The 18,200-nt window shown below is 53.5% G+C and overlaps 1 protein-coding gene across 4 annotated transcripts in view; it reads left to right on the forward strand.

Moving 5' to 3' along the window:
* Positions 1–5,011: 5,011 nt before the first annotated feature.
* The window catches only part of LOC308237946 (vesicle transport protein SFT2B), a 51,525-nt gene continuing 38,336 nt past the window's right edge, over positions 5,012–18,200 (forward strand). For 2 of the 4 annotated variants that reach the window (XR_013959503.1, XM_080649345.1), the window contains exons 1-7: positions 5,020–5,156; positions 9,819–9,905; positions 10,125–10,210; positions 13,258–13,339; positions 15,323–15,358; positions 15,444–15,502; positions 18,045–18,074. Coding sequence is in view for 2 of the 4 variants with exons in the window: in XM_080649345.1 (XP_080505471.1) it covers positions 5,094–5,156; positions 9,819–9,905; positions 10,125–10,210; positions 13,258–13,339; positions 15,323–15,358; positions 15,444–15,502; positions 18,045–18,074 (443 nt within the window). In the remaining 2 variants the exon portion in view is untranslated. Of the gene's footprint in view, positions 5,157–9,818; positions 9,906–10,124; positions 10,211–13,257; positions 13,340–15,322; positions 15,359–15,443; positions 15,503–18,044; positions 18,075–18,200 lie in introns of all 4 variants that reach the window. The other 2 variants (XM_080649347.1, XR_013959504.1) reach the window with 2 other exon arrangements.

An 18,200-nucleotide genomic window follows, 5' to 3' on the forward strand; every position in this document is an offset into this window, starting at 1 on the left:
TGTAAGCGACAGAATGCCAGCGTTCTTTGGGTGTATCAGAACTGAGGTTAAATGGCACAGTAAACTGAATCCCAAAGAGTGATGAGCCTTCTGACGAGATGGGACATACAAATTGCTTTGGCTCAAGAAGAACATGAGACAGGTGGCCACTATACAAGCAGGTAAGAAAAAGCTAAAATGTTAACAGGTTTTTTAAAGGCTGAGTATGGGCTAACCCAGTGGTTGGCAAACCGTGGCTCGTGAGCCACATGCGGCTCGCGAGCCACGGTTTGCCGCTCCGTTGACTAATGAGTTTGCCGACCACTGACCTAAGCATTTAAAAGAGGAACACTGTGGCTCAGTAGTTGAACTTCGACCTATGAACTAGGACAGAGGTCGGCAAACTCAGTCAACAGAGCGGCAAACCGCGGCTCGGGAGCCGCAGTTTGCCGACCACTGGCTACCAGGCGTCCTCAAACCACGGCCCACGGGCCACATGCGGCCCACCGAGGACGTTTATCCGGCCCGCCGGGTGCCGCTGCCTGTCCTGCTTAGCAGCCGACTCATCCCGGGCCTGCAGTGCACATAGGAATTTGTTCATAGTTTTTTTTTTAAACTATAGTCTGGCCCTCCAACGGTCTGAGGGACAGTGAACTGGCCCCCTGTTTAAAAAGTTTGAGGGCCCCTGGCGCTAGCCCATCAGTTTGGAAGAGCTGAGAGTCTCAAATAAGGGACTTGAAACACACAGTTCTTCTCAAGGGTCTACACCAGGCACCAGATGCTGGGGCGGGTCAGGGGGGAACCCCTGTTAGTGGCTCAGGCAGGCAGGAGGTATGGGGCATAGGTATGAAACCCTGCCTGCTTCCCCCAGACCCTTTCCTTGAGGGATTCAAGTCTTAGGCTGCTGGTGGGGAGGAGCAACACATCACATTACCCTCAGACCCAGGGAAAATCCCTTGATTTCTGGGGGGAAAATAAAGGCAAAACCCTTTAGCCTCTGGGGCAGAAGTCAGAAATGCTCTGACACAGTCACTGCTAGAGGAGGCCAAGCAAATACTGTTGACCTTGGAGCAGGGGCAGAAAACCCTGGGCCCAGGGTCCTACCAGGATAACAGAGATGTGGTACCCCTGAGGGATGGGCACGGAATTCACACAGCAGATTTAAGACAGAGTTTGGCTGCCACAGGGGACGGGGCAGGAGTATTGAGAGAGCCACCCTCCAAGGCCCAGGCACACAGACTGCCTTAGACTGAGGCATCAGAGTCAACTGAGAAACCCTGCCTGGGCCCCCACAGCCTAGCACTAAGTAACAAGGGCCACCAGTCTTAGTGATGACCTGCGGGAGCGGTCCACTCGGAGAGCAGGAACTGCGTATCTCTTCACTGGCACACAGGACTCAGTACATGTGCTTAGAGTGAGTAAGAGAGTGATTAGAAGAATGAATCAGCAACCCTGAGAACAAAGGGGTCGGGGGAGAAAGTTCTAAGATATTCCTCAGACTTTACATAACCACTCGCATAGTGATAGAACTAGTGAAATTGGGCTCCGTGCAAATTCTAATACTCTGCCTCACTCCCTCTTTCTTCAGGGACCTGCAATCAACTCGAAGTATTCCCTCTTTCCAGCAGGACAGGAGCTTGGTCTCTAAAGTTCCTTGAAGGCAGGGATAATGGTTAATTCTGCATTTGTGTCAAGCACCAGGCATTGTGCACGGTGTGTAATAGGTGCTCAATGAATGCGGAAGAAATGGATGCCTGTGAGGCTGAGTCAGTGGAGGCAGGGAGGCTGCCTTGGAGAGGGTCTAGAGACCTTCAAAGGCAAGGAGACTGTACCCAGGTGTCCCTGGGGGAAGACCCAGGTGACCTAATCCCCCTGGATGAAGACACCTCTCCCTTGGGCTCAGCTGAGTCTGCAGTAAGGGCCTTGCTGTAGACACGGGGCTGCATGCTTGCCATCTGCTGCTTGAGGTAACGTCATCACTACTTGGACGTGAAGCTCCTGAGCGGACGCTCTGATAGCAGCTTGTTTCTCTCCTATTGTAAAACAGAAAATCCTTGTGTTCTTACAAGGTTGAAACCATCCAGCATTTCCGGTTAGGCCTTTGACTAAGCACTTACAGGCAGGGTTGCCCTATGACTTGTGGGGCCTGGGAAACAGTGCAAATGGAAGTCCATTAGCCATATGTCTAAATAGTTCGTAGCTATACATCAAGCTAAATGATTGTTAAATTATGTATGACCCCCTATATTGACAAATACCTGTAGTTATGGCTTTTATATGACTGAAAATTGGCCAAATGTCAAAGATGATGTTCAGCCCTGGACAGTCTGACTCGGTTGGAGTGTCATCCCATAAACCCAAAGGTGGTGGGTTTGATTCCCCGTCAGGACACATACCCAAGGTGCGCGTTTGATCCCTGGTCAGGGCACATGTGGGAGGCACCCGACTGATGTTTCTCACATCAATATTTCTCTCTCGCCCTCTATTTAAAATAAATTTTAAAAAGATGATATTCACACACCTAAATTCAATGATCACAAAATTAAAATATAAAAATATAAATTCAATTTCAAAATAAATGGCATTATTTTTTGTTTCCAACAGTTATTTAAAAGTATTCAAAATCATCTGCAAAAATTAAAGGGAAGAAATCTAATTTATAATTAATTCACAAATGTTTAAAAATCAAATTTCAGGTATTTGAATAAAGTTGTATTTTTTGGGGGGGTTTGATTACATGCTTTATTTATTTATTGGTATTAGAAGAAGGGAGAGAGAGTCATCAATGTGAGAGAGAAACATAGATCATTTGCCTTCCAGTCGCGCCCAGCGGGATTGAACCCGTAACCTGATCAGTGTTATTTGTTAAGTTGAAATTTTCTACTTGACTCTGAAAATGTAATGAAATCTTATTAAATATTTTTATTAAAAAGCTATTTGTGGTTCTAGTGTTCAATATCTTAGAATCAGTATCATGTTTCATGTATTTTATGCCTAGACCTACATATTTACACATTAAGAGTAATATGAATTGTTTAATATTGCAGAATATTCCTCACCCTCTGTGTGAACTGCAAATACTGCATCATTCTGTGAGAACCTCTGCAATAGTCAATTAAAGCATGTAGAGAAGTGAGAAAATAAGACACTTGAAATGGTATATTGTTCTGTGAGATTCTGCTGCATCCTGCCATGTCAGTGTGGGCTGGCTTAGGGAAGGCTTCAGAGAAGGTAGCAGAGTGACACTGGCTTCCATTAGATGCCAACTGAATGCTTGCCATGTCCTAGGCTCTCCATACACTGTTACGTTTCCTTCCCACGATAACTTACAGAGGTGGTAATTTACAGATGGGAAAATTGAGGATCTGAAAGGTTACATAACTTGCTCAATGCCACACAACTAGCAGTAAGAGTTGATGCTACAGTTATAAAACTCCGGTCTTCCTAACTCCATGGTGGGTGGACTTGCCACTGTGTTCTCACATTGGACAGATGTGTAGGAATTTACCTGAGAGGAACAAGGCGGGTAAAGGGCATCCAGGCAAAAGCATTTGTTACTCAAGTTCTGAGGTGTAAACTAAAATTATAGAAGCAAGGCATGTTTGAATATCCATAAAGACGAAGTCACATAGGAGTGTAATTACAACCTTTTGACTGATCTGAATAGGGTCCTGTGTAACCCCCTTTGCCTGGTTGTTTTTAAGTAATTTCCAACAGGCCCATATGTCCACCAAGATCCACTCCTGGTGGCTAACTGGGCACAAATTCATAACCAGAGTTTAGCAGCCATTGCCAACAGAGGCCTCTCACACAGCCTGCTTCTCAGGGAAAAGCCAGAGAAGGCTGAGAGCCTCCTGCACTATGCTCCTGCCAGCTGAACCCACCTTTATAAAGGAGTTCCTGGAATCGCCTTTCAACCAATGGGCTGAGACCTGCTCTGTCCAATCGGAACTGTGCAGCTCTGCCCTCATTTACATACTTACTGACCAATCAGAGCAGCTCTATAACCGACCATTTGGGACAGTTACTATCTAGACCAATCAGATTGTAAATCTGCATTCCTCATTTGCATAACAATGGACCAATTAGTAACGAGGGAGGGAACTTTATAAAAGCCAGCCTCCCTTTTGTCTCAGAGGCGTGCACTTAGAATTTCTACCAGGGTCTGCGTCTCCTGGGTTAGCAAACATTACCTGGGAAACGGTTCTCTCAAGGGCACCTCAGGCTGAGGACTCCTGTTGGCACTGATTGGTGGCAGCAACCTTTTGTTGACATTGGTAACATAATTTCTGTCCAGGCAGTCTCCGTGTGTCCGGGAGGCGGCGGGAGACTCTAGTGCACGCTCCAGGGAACCTGTCTGTGGATTTGTTTTTTAAAGCGATTTAATCTTGACGTTAGCTTTGCAGACATTACTCAGCGAGCAGTCTGTGAGCCCCTGTCCTGAGGTTAGGGATTCTCCGACATGTATTCATTAGCGCGGGGCTCCAGTTTGAAGTCGGTGAAAGGAACCAACAAACTCACATTCCTTCCTCAAACCCAAGTCCTACCCGATTTCGCCCAAATCACACTCGGTGCATTTCCACTTGGAATAAGCGTCTTTCAACGTTTCCACAAAGCTCGTTACAGACGGAACCTATTCCAGGTGGTCCCACGGGATTTTGAGCTGATTGTAGGTCAATCAGAACGTGGATTGAGCACAGCATGGTCACAAGTCCGAACCCACCGGCTAGGCTAGGGAACGTGCGCAGGGGCCGGGCTCGCCTGTGGGTTCCCGCAGCCCCGCACGCGGGGCACTCGGCGTCTGCTCGCTGAACCTGCGAGGCGGGGAGGGCGGCGGGAAGGTGGGGACGTGGATTGACGTGTAGCAGGCTCGGTGGCCCCCAATTCCCACTCTTCCAGACCCTCCTGACGCCCTCGACCAAAACACGCCAGTAAAAGCGGGCGGGGCGCAGGCGGGCTGCGGGCGGTGGGCGGTGGGCGGTGGGCTCGCCGGGCGCCTGCGCCGGTGGCGGCCAGGTGGGCGGGCACCTGGGCGGGGCGCGCACCCGGAAGAGCCGAGGGCAGAGCAGCGCAACAGGCGGCGGCTAAGGGGCTGCTGCGCGGAGCGGCCCGGGATGGACAAGCTGAAGAAGGTGCTGAGTGGGCAGGACACCGAGGACCGGGGCGGCCTGGCCGAGGTGAGTGCGCCCCCCGCGCGGCCGTGGCGCAGGCTCGCAGGCGTCTGGGGGCGGGGGGCAGGGGGGAGAAATGGCGCGGGCTGCTGGCAGTGGGATGGAGCAGGACTTCCAGATGTCCTGGAAAGCAACTCTGCCCCGCCCTTCCCCTTTTCCCATCCCGGCCGGGCTCCAAGCAGACCCCTGCTCCCCACTCTGCGCTCCCCAAGGCTGGCCCGGGCGCTGGGCTCTGGCCGTCCGCGTCTGTTTACTTGGGTCCTGCACCCCATCCCCCTGCGCAGAGGGCGGCGCTGGAGCTGAACCCACTATCGTCTGCGAGAGGAGTGGGTCGGCCCGGCCCGGCCCTGGAGACCCGGACTGGGGGCATTAGGGTCAGGCTGGGCGGAGCACCTGCCGGGCGGGGGCCCTCCCTGCTCCGCGCGGCGGGTGCGATGGCCGCACCTGGGGGCTCCTGGCCGTACCCGCCTTCCCGCCGCCCAGTAGAGGTTGTAGATGTGACGCTCCCACCCGGCCCTGTGCACATCTGCGTGTTGTGTAACTGTCTCCACCGCGAAACCGTGGACTCCTGAGGGCTGGGACCACAGCTCGTTTCTCTGCCCACGCAGTCTGCACGCGGGCCCCGCGGACCCCTCCGGAAGGCTGAGCTGGGCACGAACGCCCTAGGTGCTAGACTAGAGCCTCACAGAATGTTTATTTCCTCTCGTGGGTGCTTTCTTGTTTTCCTTTCTGGATAACAAAATATCATGTCTTTACTTTTTGGCGTGTATTTCAAGGGCCTCAGTTTCCCCATCTCCTTTCAACGCCAAACCTGTTTTTCCACTCAACTTTCATCAGTGTCTCCCATGGTTTTCTCCCACGCTTCTTTCACTGCTGATGTTACTGAGTCTTGTGTGATGCCAGTACCTCCACCCTCCGTGAAACCTCAGAACTGCACACTTCACCTTGAAGTAACACTGTAGGAATCCAGTGTTATAGGAACTGAGATTTAACTCCCCCCTGTCATTTCAGAACAGCTCCCTGGGTTCTTTTCAAGTTGTTGCCTTTATTAATTGGCCGAGGCTCAGGAGTCATTTCCTGAGTTCTTTGTTCTGGATTTCTGGCTTCTATTATGAACTCTCCGGTGAAACCTCAGACAGGACAGGGCAGAAGAACATTTCGGTGGCCGGCAGTCCTGCGAATCTCCAGCTTTATGCCCTGTAGACTGTCAACAGCCTTTGTGAGCAGCGGGCTTCTCCAGGGCGACCTTTTCTCTTCCTGAAGACTCTGGGGAAGGAGTGTTGACAGTGGGATGATGCCAGTATTATCTATTTAGAAAATCATCATGAAGCAATGGACAGACCCCCGAGAGGGAGTGATGTAGTGCAGATTGAAAACTACATACTGAATTTGTTTTTACCTAAAATGGTGACTGTGCGTGTTGGACACAGTGAAGGGCTTTAAGTTGGGAGTCCAGGCCTGTGTTAAATCTAGTGTGAAAAAGAGTAGGTGCTTCTCTCTTGTGCCAAAATACCGCTGTCAGTCTCCTCTTTTGGAGCACAGATTCCGGTTTATGTCACAGTCCGAACTCCTGGGAAACGTTTCAGAACCGGCCGAATCATTTTCAGTTATTGTTGGCTCTATTCTTTCTTGTTAGGTAGGAGTCTCCTTTAAAACATCAGTCCTGGCTGGATTGTCCTCACATTTCCCAGGGCTTTAAGGCTGGCAGGGCTGCAGGGTTTTTGTGGTTTAATGCCTGTCTTATGTGGTAAGTTGGACAGGGGGCCTTAAGTCTCTGCCAGGTCAGCATATAAGCTGTCAGAAGTCACCAGAAGCAAGTGCTTTTATTTTTAATTTTTAAAAATATGTTTTTAGTGTTTTTAAAGAGAGATGAAGGGAGAGGGAGAGAGAGAAACATCCTTGGGCTGCCTCTTGCCCGCCTCCTACTGGGGATTGAGCCGGCAACCCAGGCATGTGCCCTTGACCAGGAATCCAACAGGCGACCTTTTGGTGCATGGGTCCGTGCTCAGCTAACTGAGCCACACCGGCCGGGCAGCACGGGCTTTTAAAACCTTTTAACGCAAACCATAGAAGGATGACCAGTTCTGTTCTCCTGTAGGAAACGAGGGTTATACAAACCCCTTGGCCATGTCCCAACACAAGTGGCCTCACGGTGCGTTTGCTGATGCCGCATCCTCCTAACTAGCCGTCAGTGTGTGGTGTCAGTGGACTTCTTTTAAAAGCATAGGCTTTATGTTCCTGCAAAAGGTTCCAGGGACAAGGACGGTCTGAGTGGTACCTGCCGGACAGCGCAGGAGCGAGGCAGGATTCCTTTCTCACCGTCGCGTCACCAGCCTTGTTTCCCGAACAGTTCTTGGTTTTACTTCTTTTTGGCAAGAGCTGCTCTTCTGTCCACATCCTAGCGTCAAAGGCACCTTTGTGCGTAACTGCCAGCCAGACCGTGTGTGAACTGATTGCCTCCAGGTTCTGTACGGGGACTGCTTTAGCGGCTCTGATTTCCAAAAAGTGTTAGCACAGTTCCCAGCAGCCATGAATTCAGAGAGACGTTTTACACCAGCTGAGTTTATTTTCATAAAAGCGTTTTGTTTTCCCTGAGTCCAGTTAGGAGACGTGGGCGCAGCTGCCACTCAGAGTGGAAACAGTGGTGAAAAGTTACCTCCCCGCTTTGGTGAGCAGGGTGGCGTTTGGATGGAATTCAGCTTGAGAGACTTGTCGAACCAACATATCACTTTGCTTCTGACGGTGGAAAGCAGGCTGCCTCCTGTTGCCAGTGCTTTTGATTTCTACAGGGGCTGGAATCTCGCCGTCCGGCTGTTGAGACCATTTCATATCCTCCATGCCAGGGTCAATTCAAGTTTGATACTTAACCTTATGGTTTATCCTCTTTTAAAAGAAGAAGTTTGAATCTTTTAAAATATCCCTGTTGGCCCGGCCGGCGTGGCTCAGTGGTTGAACGTTGACCTGTGAACCAGGAGGCCACGGTTCGATTCTCGGTCAGGGATCCATCCCCAGTGGAGGGGTGTGCAGTAGGTGGCCGATCAGTGTTTCTCTCTAATCACTGATGTTTCTGTCTCTCCTTCTCCCTTCTTCTCTGAAATCAATAAAAATAAAATATCCCTGTTGGTGCATACAGTGTTCTGGTAACCGATCCAGCCCAACCCTGTGCCACACTTCTCTCCCACACGCAGCCCGGTGTTTTTTCCCACTTTGGCAAGGTAAGTTCTTTGGTGCTTGCGTGAGTAGGAGGAGTCGTGGTTTTTTATTTTGTTCTGTTCTTGGTGGGAGTTGAACAGGGGTTTCACCAGGTTGGGTGCACCTGGATAGCAGAGCATCACCTGACTCATTGGGAGGAGAGGTTTTCCTGTCACTGCATCAGGTGGCCGTGTCCCTGGTCCTAACCCCCTTCTCCCACTGCATGTTACCAGCCCTGAGCGTGCCTCTCCGAGCAGGGTCATGTGTTGCCACACGCTCTTGCAGGTGCTGTGTGTGTGTGTGTGTGTGTGTGTGTGTGGTATTGCAGTGTCATTAGCCCACTTTCAGTACGTGTGAACACATGGGGAAGCAGGACCCCGTTAAAACCTTCCCTAAATACCTGTGTCCTGGGCGGAGGGAAGCTGTTCCGGAGCCAGGCCTGCCACACCGGGGGAGCCACTGGTTGTTCTCCAGCTTCCGGTTGGACAGGAATTTGGAGACAAGGCTGAAAACAGGTCCTGAGCTGGGAACACCCAAGGCCGAGGGAGTTGCCAGTCCAGTGACCCTGGCAGCCTCTGCCGCCACCTCCCTTCCTCTACCAGCCGGTGGGAACGTGGTCGGCAGCTTCCACCGCGTTGCCAGATGGAGACTGTGCGGCCACACGCGGGATCCGGGGTGAAGAGACCCAGCCCGGCCGCCTTGGCTGTGCAGGCAGGGCCTTTGGTCTTAGTGGCAGCTGCCGTGGCCACTTGTCAGGTGGACAGACTGGGAAGATCTGTGGGGCGGACACTTGGCTGACGCCTTTGACACGGGGAGAAAACCCTGGGAGCTACTCCCGGCTCCCTGTTTGGCAGAGTTGCTCTGGAAATGGTGGCCTCCTCTGACTTTTGCTCTTGGGAGGGATTAATCTTGGTGGCAGAGAGTCAGGATGGGTAGCGAGGTAACTAATTAACTAGGCTCAGCCTCCCACTTGAGGGACGTGGCTGGTTCCAGCCCTGGACAACAACACTGACTGCAGCAAATGACTTAATGAGCATCCTGGGCGGGGGGGCCTTTGCCCCCGAGTCTCAGAGGTGCTGGCGGAGCAGCAACTGCTGAGCTTCAGTGGACGCAGGAGACGATGCCCGGTGACACAACCTCTGGGTGCTGTCCCTGGCTTGTCCCCATCTCCTGGGTCCTGCCTGGCTTTCCCGTGTGGGCCTGGGCCTGGGCCTGCCCGGGCTGCCGTCCTGCTTGCTGTTGGAAGTGGCTGGGGCTGGAGACAGAGCCCCACTTGTGGAGGTGCCCGGCCTCTCGCCGCTGCAGGACGGGAGGCTTGTGGATGGAGAAGGAGCTGCTCCCGCAGCTCAGGAGGGCTCTTCAGCTGCGAGCGTGTGGGATTCTGTGCTCCCGCGCCCTCCGTGCAGTCACACACGAACCTAACGGCGTGCGTGCTTTGTCTCGGGTGCCGTATGTGACCTGTTTTTCAAACGGCAGGTGGCTGAGACATCCTCATTGAGCTGGAATACCAGAATCAAAGGCTTCATTGCATGTTTTGTTGCAGGAATTCTCTGCTCTCTGCTGGTGAGACTCCCCACCCAGCCCTTGCCTTTGCCCCTGCCCTCCTAAGCTTGGTCCTTCTGGGCCACCCACCTCCTTTTCTCTGTTGCTTTTCACAGAAATGCATGAGTAGGAGGAGTGGGAGGAGGGGTGGAGCGGGAGGGGACGGGGGGCGGCAGGTTTCTCGGGGGGCCCTGGTTGAGGCTGTGGCAGAGATGCAGGCACCTCTGCTTTGTCTTCCAGGGCACGCTTCTGCTCTGGGTGCCGAGGAAGGGACTGTACCTCTTTGCAGTGTTTTACACCTTTGGTAACATCGCTTCGATTGGGAGGTAAGTTTTCAATCTGCCCTCAGCCAGTTACTCTGTGGGAAAGGGCTGTGCCTGCATGGGGGTGAGGAGGTGCCTTAAGGGAGGGTGGGGAAGGAAAGAGGTAGTCAGGGTATATCCTCCATGTCCTGTCCCTTCCAGATACGTTTATATTTCCAAGTTCACCTTTGAGACACCCCTGGGGGGAGACGGGAGGCATGTTATGCTGTGATTTCACACGTGGGGGACGTGATGCAGAGCCCTGAATGATGGCTGTGCGGTTACGACGCAGCCCTCCGCATTGTTCTTGTCTTCCTGCTGCCAGCGCTGAGGCCGTGCTTTCACGACACGTGAAACTTGTTACTCAGAGCAACACCCTGTCAGACCTGCTCGTGAGGGCAGGGCATCCGCCCGTGCCACGTGCTGTGGGTGCACAGACGCTCCAGGTCAAGTGTGTTCACTCTGACGCCTCAACCATACCCGAGGGCTGACAACCCCAGTCCTGCCTGCAGCCAGGGGGAGCGCTGGCCCGACTCTGTCCTCTTCCCTCGCCTTCCCCAGAATCCCCGGGGTCCACCTTCCCCATCAGGAGGCTCCATCCCCTTTGTCAATATGGCCCTTGTCCCTCATACGAGGAGCCTTGGTCATACCCTGCTGGGCTGTGAGCATTCAAAGACCAGTATGGCTCGGTTCCAGCCACGGTGGAGCTCACTGGCTGGCCAGGCAGACAGACAGACAGACACTGATAACAGAAGATGCTATGGAGAGAGATGCTCAGGGAGGGAGCTGACCTGGTCTGACCCGACCAGGTACCGGGGAGGGCTTCCTGGAGCAGGTGGAGCGCCAGCTGCTCTCGCTCTGCCCTGTGGCTCACCTGACGCTGCAGGAGTCCGTTGTCCTGTCCTCTGCCTCCTCCATCGCCCCCTGCCGGCCACCCACTCACTGCCCCCTGAGCTCCTCGGTGGCCCCTGGTCCCTCTGCAGGTGGAGTCCAAGCGATCAGCTGCCTGCAGGCCAGGCCCTCGAGGGCGGCCTTTCCCCTGCGCCTCGCCCCCTGTACCAGAGGCTGACCCTCGGCCTTTCCCGACATCCGAGCCGCTCAGGTCGCCTTCCTGCATGGGACGCCGCCCCCATGCCGCTCCTCTCCATGCCCCCCCATTGGGTGGATACTCGCTAGACCTGGCTCCAAAGTCACCTCTTCAAAGAGATGCCTCCTCCCCTCTAGATCAGCACCCCCTCTTTCACAGGGCTCTGCATGCCCGCATGTATTTACGTGGTGGTGCACACGGCGCTTCGTTAACTGCCTCGGCACCAGGCTGTACGCCTCCTGGCTGCTTGTCCCTAACCATCCCTAAACCAGCTCTGTTTCCAGCTGGGGTGTTGACCAATGGTTGAGCCTGCCTCTGGCCACCTTCTTAAAGCTTCCTTTATTGAACGCTGTGCGCATGTGTCTCCTGTGCCTCTAAAGCCCTCACATGCTAACTTCCGGGGAGTTTTGCTTTGGGCAGACAGCGCAGGTTGTAATGTAGAGTCTAGACTAGTGGTCAGCAAACTCATTAGTCAACAGAGCCAAATATCACCAGTACAACGATTGAAATTTCTTTTGAGAGCCGAAAACCGACTTCTGCGTGTGGGCCACGAAGTTTCAATCACACTGTACGTGCGTGCCCGCACGTGGTATTTTGTGGAAGAGCCACACTCAAGGGGCCAAAGAGCCGCATGTGGCTCGCGAGCCGCAGTTTGCCGACCACTGGTCTAGACTGAGCAAAAGATGCAGGCCGGTTGTTTAGTCCAGAAAACTGCTAGTAAGTCCCAACGGGACCAGCTCTGCAGCATTGGTGGGGGACAGTGGGGGAGCTGGGTCGAGGAGTTTGTGGCTTTACCGTTAGTCTTGGGTGTTGGTATATTTGCTGCATTTAACTTTTAAGGCAGCCTTGGCTATTGCTTCTTGTTCAGGCTAAATATTTGACCCAAGAGCACAGCCTTGAATTCCACTGAAACTAAATGGCATTTCAAAGAGAGGTGGTGGACTTAGCTTAAAATGTCTGTCTTCATGGAGCACTCGGTGGTGAATGCTGTCTGCTGGCCGGCGTGTTAAAGCATGGCCTTAGCAGGCTGCCCCTCGGGCGATGCCACGGGGGCACTGCTGTGGAGTCAGGAAATGAGTTAAGGCTGTCTCTGGCCCTGGTGTGGTAGGCATGAGGCCCACTCTCTCCCACCTGCCATCAGGCAGGCTCCATTCACACAAGGCACACGGGTTTGAATGACAGCTCCTTGGGCTCCCAGCTGTGTGGCCTTGGGTAAGTCAGTTAACCTTTCTGAGCTTCATTGTCTCATCTCTACAGAACTGTACTAACCCCCGGCCCCCGGGAGCTGTTGAGGGGAGGAAACGAGGTCACGTATGTGGTAGCTGGCGTCTCGTGAGCATTCAGCAATTCAGAGCTGTTCCCATCAGCAGCAGCAGCAGTATTCTCTGGAGAGTCGGAAGGAAAAGGACCTGCTCTCCTTGTTAACCCCAATAACCTAAGCCTGTCAGATGTGGTTTTTCCTTCTTAGCCACTGGACTGCCACGATATTTTGAATTTAATTTTAAAAGTTCCACCACTCGCATCTATAGACTCTTAGGGCGAACAAATGGTTAAATTACTGGAGTGTTTTTGGTTGGCCGTTTCCATGGGTAGAGTGCGAAGGAGGCAAGGTGGCACCTCTCAGAGAGGGTCCTCTCCCCCAGCGGAGATGGATGTGGCCCCGGAGTCAGCCCTCCCTGCCCTACAGCCTCTGCGCCGTTGCTAGCTGGGTGGCGTGGATGGACCCAGCCCTCCTGGGCCGCAGTTTCTTCATCTGTAAAATATGTCTGATGTGTGTTCCTGTGATCAACCCTGTTCGTGTCGATGGGTTAAATGAGGACAATGCACGCAAGGCCCTTCGTGCAGTGCTGGGCACAAAGCAGGAGCTTTCGAACTTTAGGCATCGCTGCCGTCGTTGCCATGGTTGCGGTCCTCCCGGGGGGGCGGGGAGGCGGCGGTGCCGGTGCGGACGTTGTGGGCTGATGGCCTGTGTGTGTGTCCGCAGCACCGTCTTCCTCATGGGGCCCATGAAACAGCTGAAGAGAATGGTGGAGCCCACGCGTTTGATCGCAACCATCATGGTGCTGGTAAGGTCCGCCTTCAGCTGGGCTTCCTGCCCTGGGGCGTTTCCCCCAAACCCTTTCCCTTTCCTCTTGACTTAGTTCCCGATGCCGGTGACCCTCCCTCAGAAGGGAGCATGCTCCACCTAGTTATCACCCCACTTTGTGTTTCTGTGGGTGTCAAGGTGCTGCCGGTTCTGTAAAGCACCTTCAGAGGGCGCTGCTTGTCAAATTAGCCAAAGCGATGGGGTAGTGAGTGAGCTCCACACCCTCCTGGTGGTGGGTGAAGCCGCACTCGGCCATAAGGGAGGGAATCGCTCGGAGAGACCAGGTTCATTCTGGGGCGGGGGGGGGGGGCGGTGTGTGGGGGGCTCAGTCTCGGGGGTGGCTTTCATTGTCCTGTGACTTTGGGGTCATATTTGTTTCCATGAGTCTTCCCTGCTCTGACGACAGTGCCTTTAGTCACGTCCTATCTCCCTGTCCGTTATCTCCCTGTCCGTTAAACCAAAATGCCTGTCATTTCTTTGGCCCATTAGCTTCCATGCGACCATCAGATCACCCCAGACCCCTCTCTGTCCATCATTAGTCGTGTAACACTGGGAGCTTGGCAGCATACTTTTTTTTTTTTTATTAAATATATTTTATTGATTTCAGAGAGGAAGGGAGAGGGAGAGAGAGATAGAAACATCAATGATGTGAGAGAATCATTGATTGGCTGCCTCCTGCACGCCCCACACTGGGGATCGAGCCTGCAACCCAGGCATGTGCCCTTGGCCGGAATCAAACCTGGGACCTTTCAGTCCGCAGGCTGATGCTCTATCCACTGAGCCAAACCAGCTGGGGCGCTTGGCAGCACACGTTTACTGCTGGATTCATTTATGTTCCTTACCTTTGTTCAGATGAGTAAGTTTTCTAAGGCCACGCCCACATTTGCTGTTCATTTCGTGCCCTTTCAGAGCACCGGGTCCGTGCCGGACACAAAGAAAGTAGTTAGACTTCTCTCCGGAAGTTACTGTGATGGAAGGAGGAGGTGACGGCGTGATGGCCGCTCTAGCACCTGTCGTCCTTGGCCGTCGAGGGTGGAGGGGCCTGGACAGGGGTCTTGTAGAAAGAACTTACTAAGGAGGGACCTAGAGAAAGTGTTAGGTGGCAAGGACACGGACACCCGGCTCGTCGCCTGTGAGCGTGGCGTCTCGTGTTAACCTCTGTCCTCGCGTGGCGTCTCGTGTTAACCTCTGTCCTCGCGTGGCGTCTCGTGTTATCCTCTGTCCTCATGTGGCGTCTCGTGTTATCCTCTGTCCTCGCGTGGCGTCTCGTGTTATCCTCTGTCCTCATGTGGCGTCTCGTGTTAACCTCTGTCCTCGCGTGGCGTCTCGTGTTAACCTCTGTCCTCGCGTGGCGTCTCGTGTTAACCTCTGTCCTCGCGTGGCGTCTCGTGTTATCCTCTGTCCTCATGTGGCGTCTCGTGTTAACCTCTGTCCTCGTGTGGCGTCTCGTGTTAACCTCTGTCCTCGTGTGGCGTCTCGTGTTAACCTCTGTCCTCGTGTGGCGTCTCGTGTTAACCTCTGTCCTCGCGTGGCGTCTCGTGTTAACCTCTGTCCTCGTGTGGCGTCTCGTGTTAACCTCTGTCCTCATGTGGCTGTTCCACTCTCAAGACTGATGTTGGCAGGAGTTGGGATACAGGTACGGGTGAAGCCCGCTTTCCAGTTTGAATGGAAAGACGGACGGGACTGGAAATGTGATTTTTGTTTGCTGGGCAGAGATTTGGGGGAAATTAGAAAAGGATCCTTCTCTTTTTAATCCACTGGGAACCTTACTGGCGATTTTAACTTTTCTACTAAACGCGGGTGCTCAGGCGGTGAAATGCTTTGAAATGAAGGCTGCGTTTGCTGCCGAGCGCGTCGCGGGTCTGAATCCTGCAGCTCGGGCAGTATTGGTGTAAGTTTGCCATTCCCCCATGTGGTCGTTGTCGCTGTAGTAACTCAACATTGTTTCCTCTCTCCTCTGCAGCTGTGTTTCACGCTCACCCTGTGTTCTGCCTTTTGGGTAAGTTTGTGTTTGCATTCTCCTGCCCCCCCTCTGTGTATGCGCTCGGCAGCCCTGCTCACGGGACCTATCGCTTTCCTTTCAGTGGCACAACAAGGGGCTCGCCCTCATCTTCTGCATTTTGCAGTCTTTGGCCCTGACGTGGTGAGTAACCTTTCGCTCGCAGTCCCTGCCCACGGCCTCGGTGAATGCGGTGAATGCGCAGAGGCGACACACTCCGCGTGCTGCGGGAGGAGGGCTGGGAGAGCGAGCACGGACGCGGTCTCAGTGATGCGGTGCAGCCTGTGACGGGCCGCTGCCAGCAGGTGGCAGGAGTGGCCCGGGAGGCTGCTGGGCTCATGTTTGATTTCGAGATGTTACTGTTACTAACCACGCGCGTCCAGTACGAGCGAGGGTAATGAAGTCTGACAAGGGCTGGTAAAAATAGTCTGTGAGTCAAAAAGACATTAAAGAGGAAGGGAAGTGGTAAGAAAAATAATGAGCGTTGCATTTGGGATGGGATGACTCATTTAACAGAAGGACGAAGAGGGAGCTGTCAGCAGGAGACAAGGAGCGCCACTGACGGGCAACCACGTGGCTGTGGGCGGTTCCAGCGCCCGCACCGGGGGCCTGGGGCAAGGCCAGTGGAAGGGCGGCTGGAGCTGTGATTACCCGAACCCACCGTGGGCTGTGGGTTCATGGCCCTTTCAGTCTGGTCCGGCGTCAAAGAGAGGTGGGTGGGGGAGGGCGGGGGCACGTATGGCGTCTGTAGCTTCTGCCGTTTCTACAATCCACTCAGGGCTTACCAAGGGATGGTCTTTGCTGGCCCGTGTCAGTGCAGGGGTGACTGATCTCCTTGGGGGGAGGGGGGGAAATGTTCTCTCTGATGCAAAGACCAGAGGACTGTGACTGTTGGAGCGTCCAGGGGTCAGTTCCACTCCGGGTGGTGGAGTGGACTTGAGACTGCAGGTCAGCGCCATCCCTCCCGTGGGCAGTTTTGGACTTTTGGATGAATGTACTTTCCGGTCCTTTGGGGACTCGCTGTGTTCACAGGTAGACGGGCTGGTGAGTGTAGGAAGGGAGGAGAAGGACGGCCCCGTTTTGACATGACGCATGTTCTGTAGCAGGCGCTGAACAGGCCTGGCGTGACCGCTTATGTTTATAGTTTTGTTTTCTGGGGGCAGAACTGTGTACCCACATACATATGTCTTTCTTATATAGTTGTCCCCCTTATCCGTGGAGGACATGTTAGTTCCAAGACCCCGTGGGTGCCTGAAACCAGGGATAGTACCGAACTCCATACAGTGTATACTAGGCCTTTTTCTGCACTTACCCACCTGTGATGAGGTGTAACAGTTAATCAGGCACAGCAAGTGGTTAACAACAGTAACTAATAAAATAGAACAACTCACACAGTTTATTACAATGAAAGTTATGTGCATGTGGTCTCTCTCTCTGTGCGTACAAAATACCACACTGCTGTGCCCAGCCTCCATGTGATCCCTGCGGGGTAAAGGGCCTTAAGTCGGGGGCTGCCCCCCTTCACTGAAAGGAAGCCTTCCCGGCTTCTCCGTGGCAGATCCGAAGCGCAGCGTCACTGCTCCTGCGCTCTGGGGCCGTGACTAAGGGAAGGAAGGGGACCCGAACACCAGCCTTCTGGTTCCGAAGGTTGAGCTGGTAACTAAGTGGCTGTCGGGTGGAAGCGTGGAGGCGCTGGACAGTGTGAGATTTCATCACGCGACTCAACACACAATTTAAAACTCAGTTATTTCTGGAATTTTCCATTTAGTATTTTTGGACCACAGTTGACCCCGGATAACTGAAACCATGGAAAGCGAACCTTTGGACACGGGCGGGGAGGGACGGCTGTAGACCGCTTCTGAAGCCAGTTTTCAGAGGTCCCGCGTCCCTCTGGGCTGAGGCCAGGCGCCCCTCTGGGCTGAGGCCAGGCGCCATCCCCGTTGCACTGATGTTTTCCGATGGTTTGCTTTTCCTAGGGCTGGGGTTTCTGCCCCGCCCGTCTGCAGGCCTTCCTCGGGGTGGCGGGCACAGCTCCCTGCCGGGGAGGGCGTTGAGCTGCCTGGGCCACCAGGTGTCTTTGGACTTGGGTTTGGAGAATCAGAGCTTGTTTACATTTTCGTCCATAGAGTAGTTGGCACTGGGTTTTATTTTTTTCTGTTCTTTCTTGTGTCAGAAGTAATTGGAGCAGAGCAGGCGATTCCTCCCAGTGGCGGAAGTTGGGTTCTGTTGAGGATTTATAAAATATGAGAGGACAGTGGGTCTGGGGCTTGTTGGGCATTCTCTCCGGACAGGGCTCTGTGCCATCGGGATTTCTGGATCTGCCTGTTTGAGGTGACCCTGCTGGCTCAGCTGGTCAAATCGGTCACCCGCGAGCCTGAAGTCACAGGGCTTGTCTCCATCTGAGTGTGTTGTCCTCCTCCGGACAGAGATGACATTTCCCTCCCCAGTATTCGGTGGCATAGCATGTGTGCATGTGCACATGTTTGTGCATGCACAGTACTATGTGTATATGTACTTGTGTGCGTGTGCATGTGTGTATATGCATGCGTGTGTGTGTGTGTGCGTGCACCCTTCACCCCGAGGACCCCATAAGTCACTGCAGATGCTCTTATAGTGCAGAAGCCTGTCCCGCCGTAATCGTCTGCGCCTTCATTTAATTTGATCTTCTGTTTGTTTCTCCTTGTAGGTATAGCCTCTCCTTCATACCGTTTGCAAGGTAAGTCGGCTGTATGAGGATGTAACGTCGTCACTGGGGGATGCTGATGTGTTTACAGGGACTTAGTTTTCAGAGATTGCTTGTTCTTTCATCTTTCCTAAGCTCTCTGAGACAGCAGGCAGGTGT

The sequence above is a fragment of the Plecotus auritus genome (genome assembly GCF_963455305.1).
Source record: "Plecotus auritus genome assembly, chromosome: 12".
Lineage (NCBI taxonomy): Eukaryota > Metazoa > Chordata > Mammalia > Chiroptera > Vespertilionidae > Plecotus > Plecotus auritus.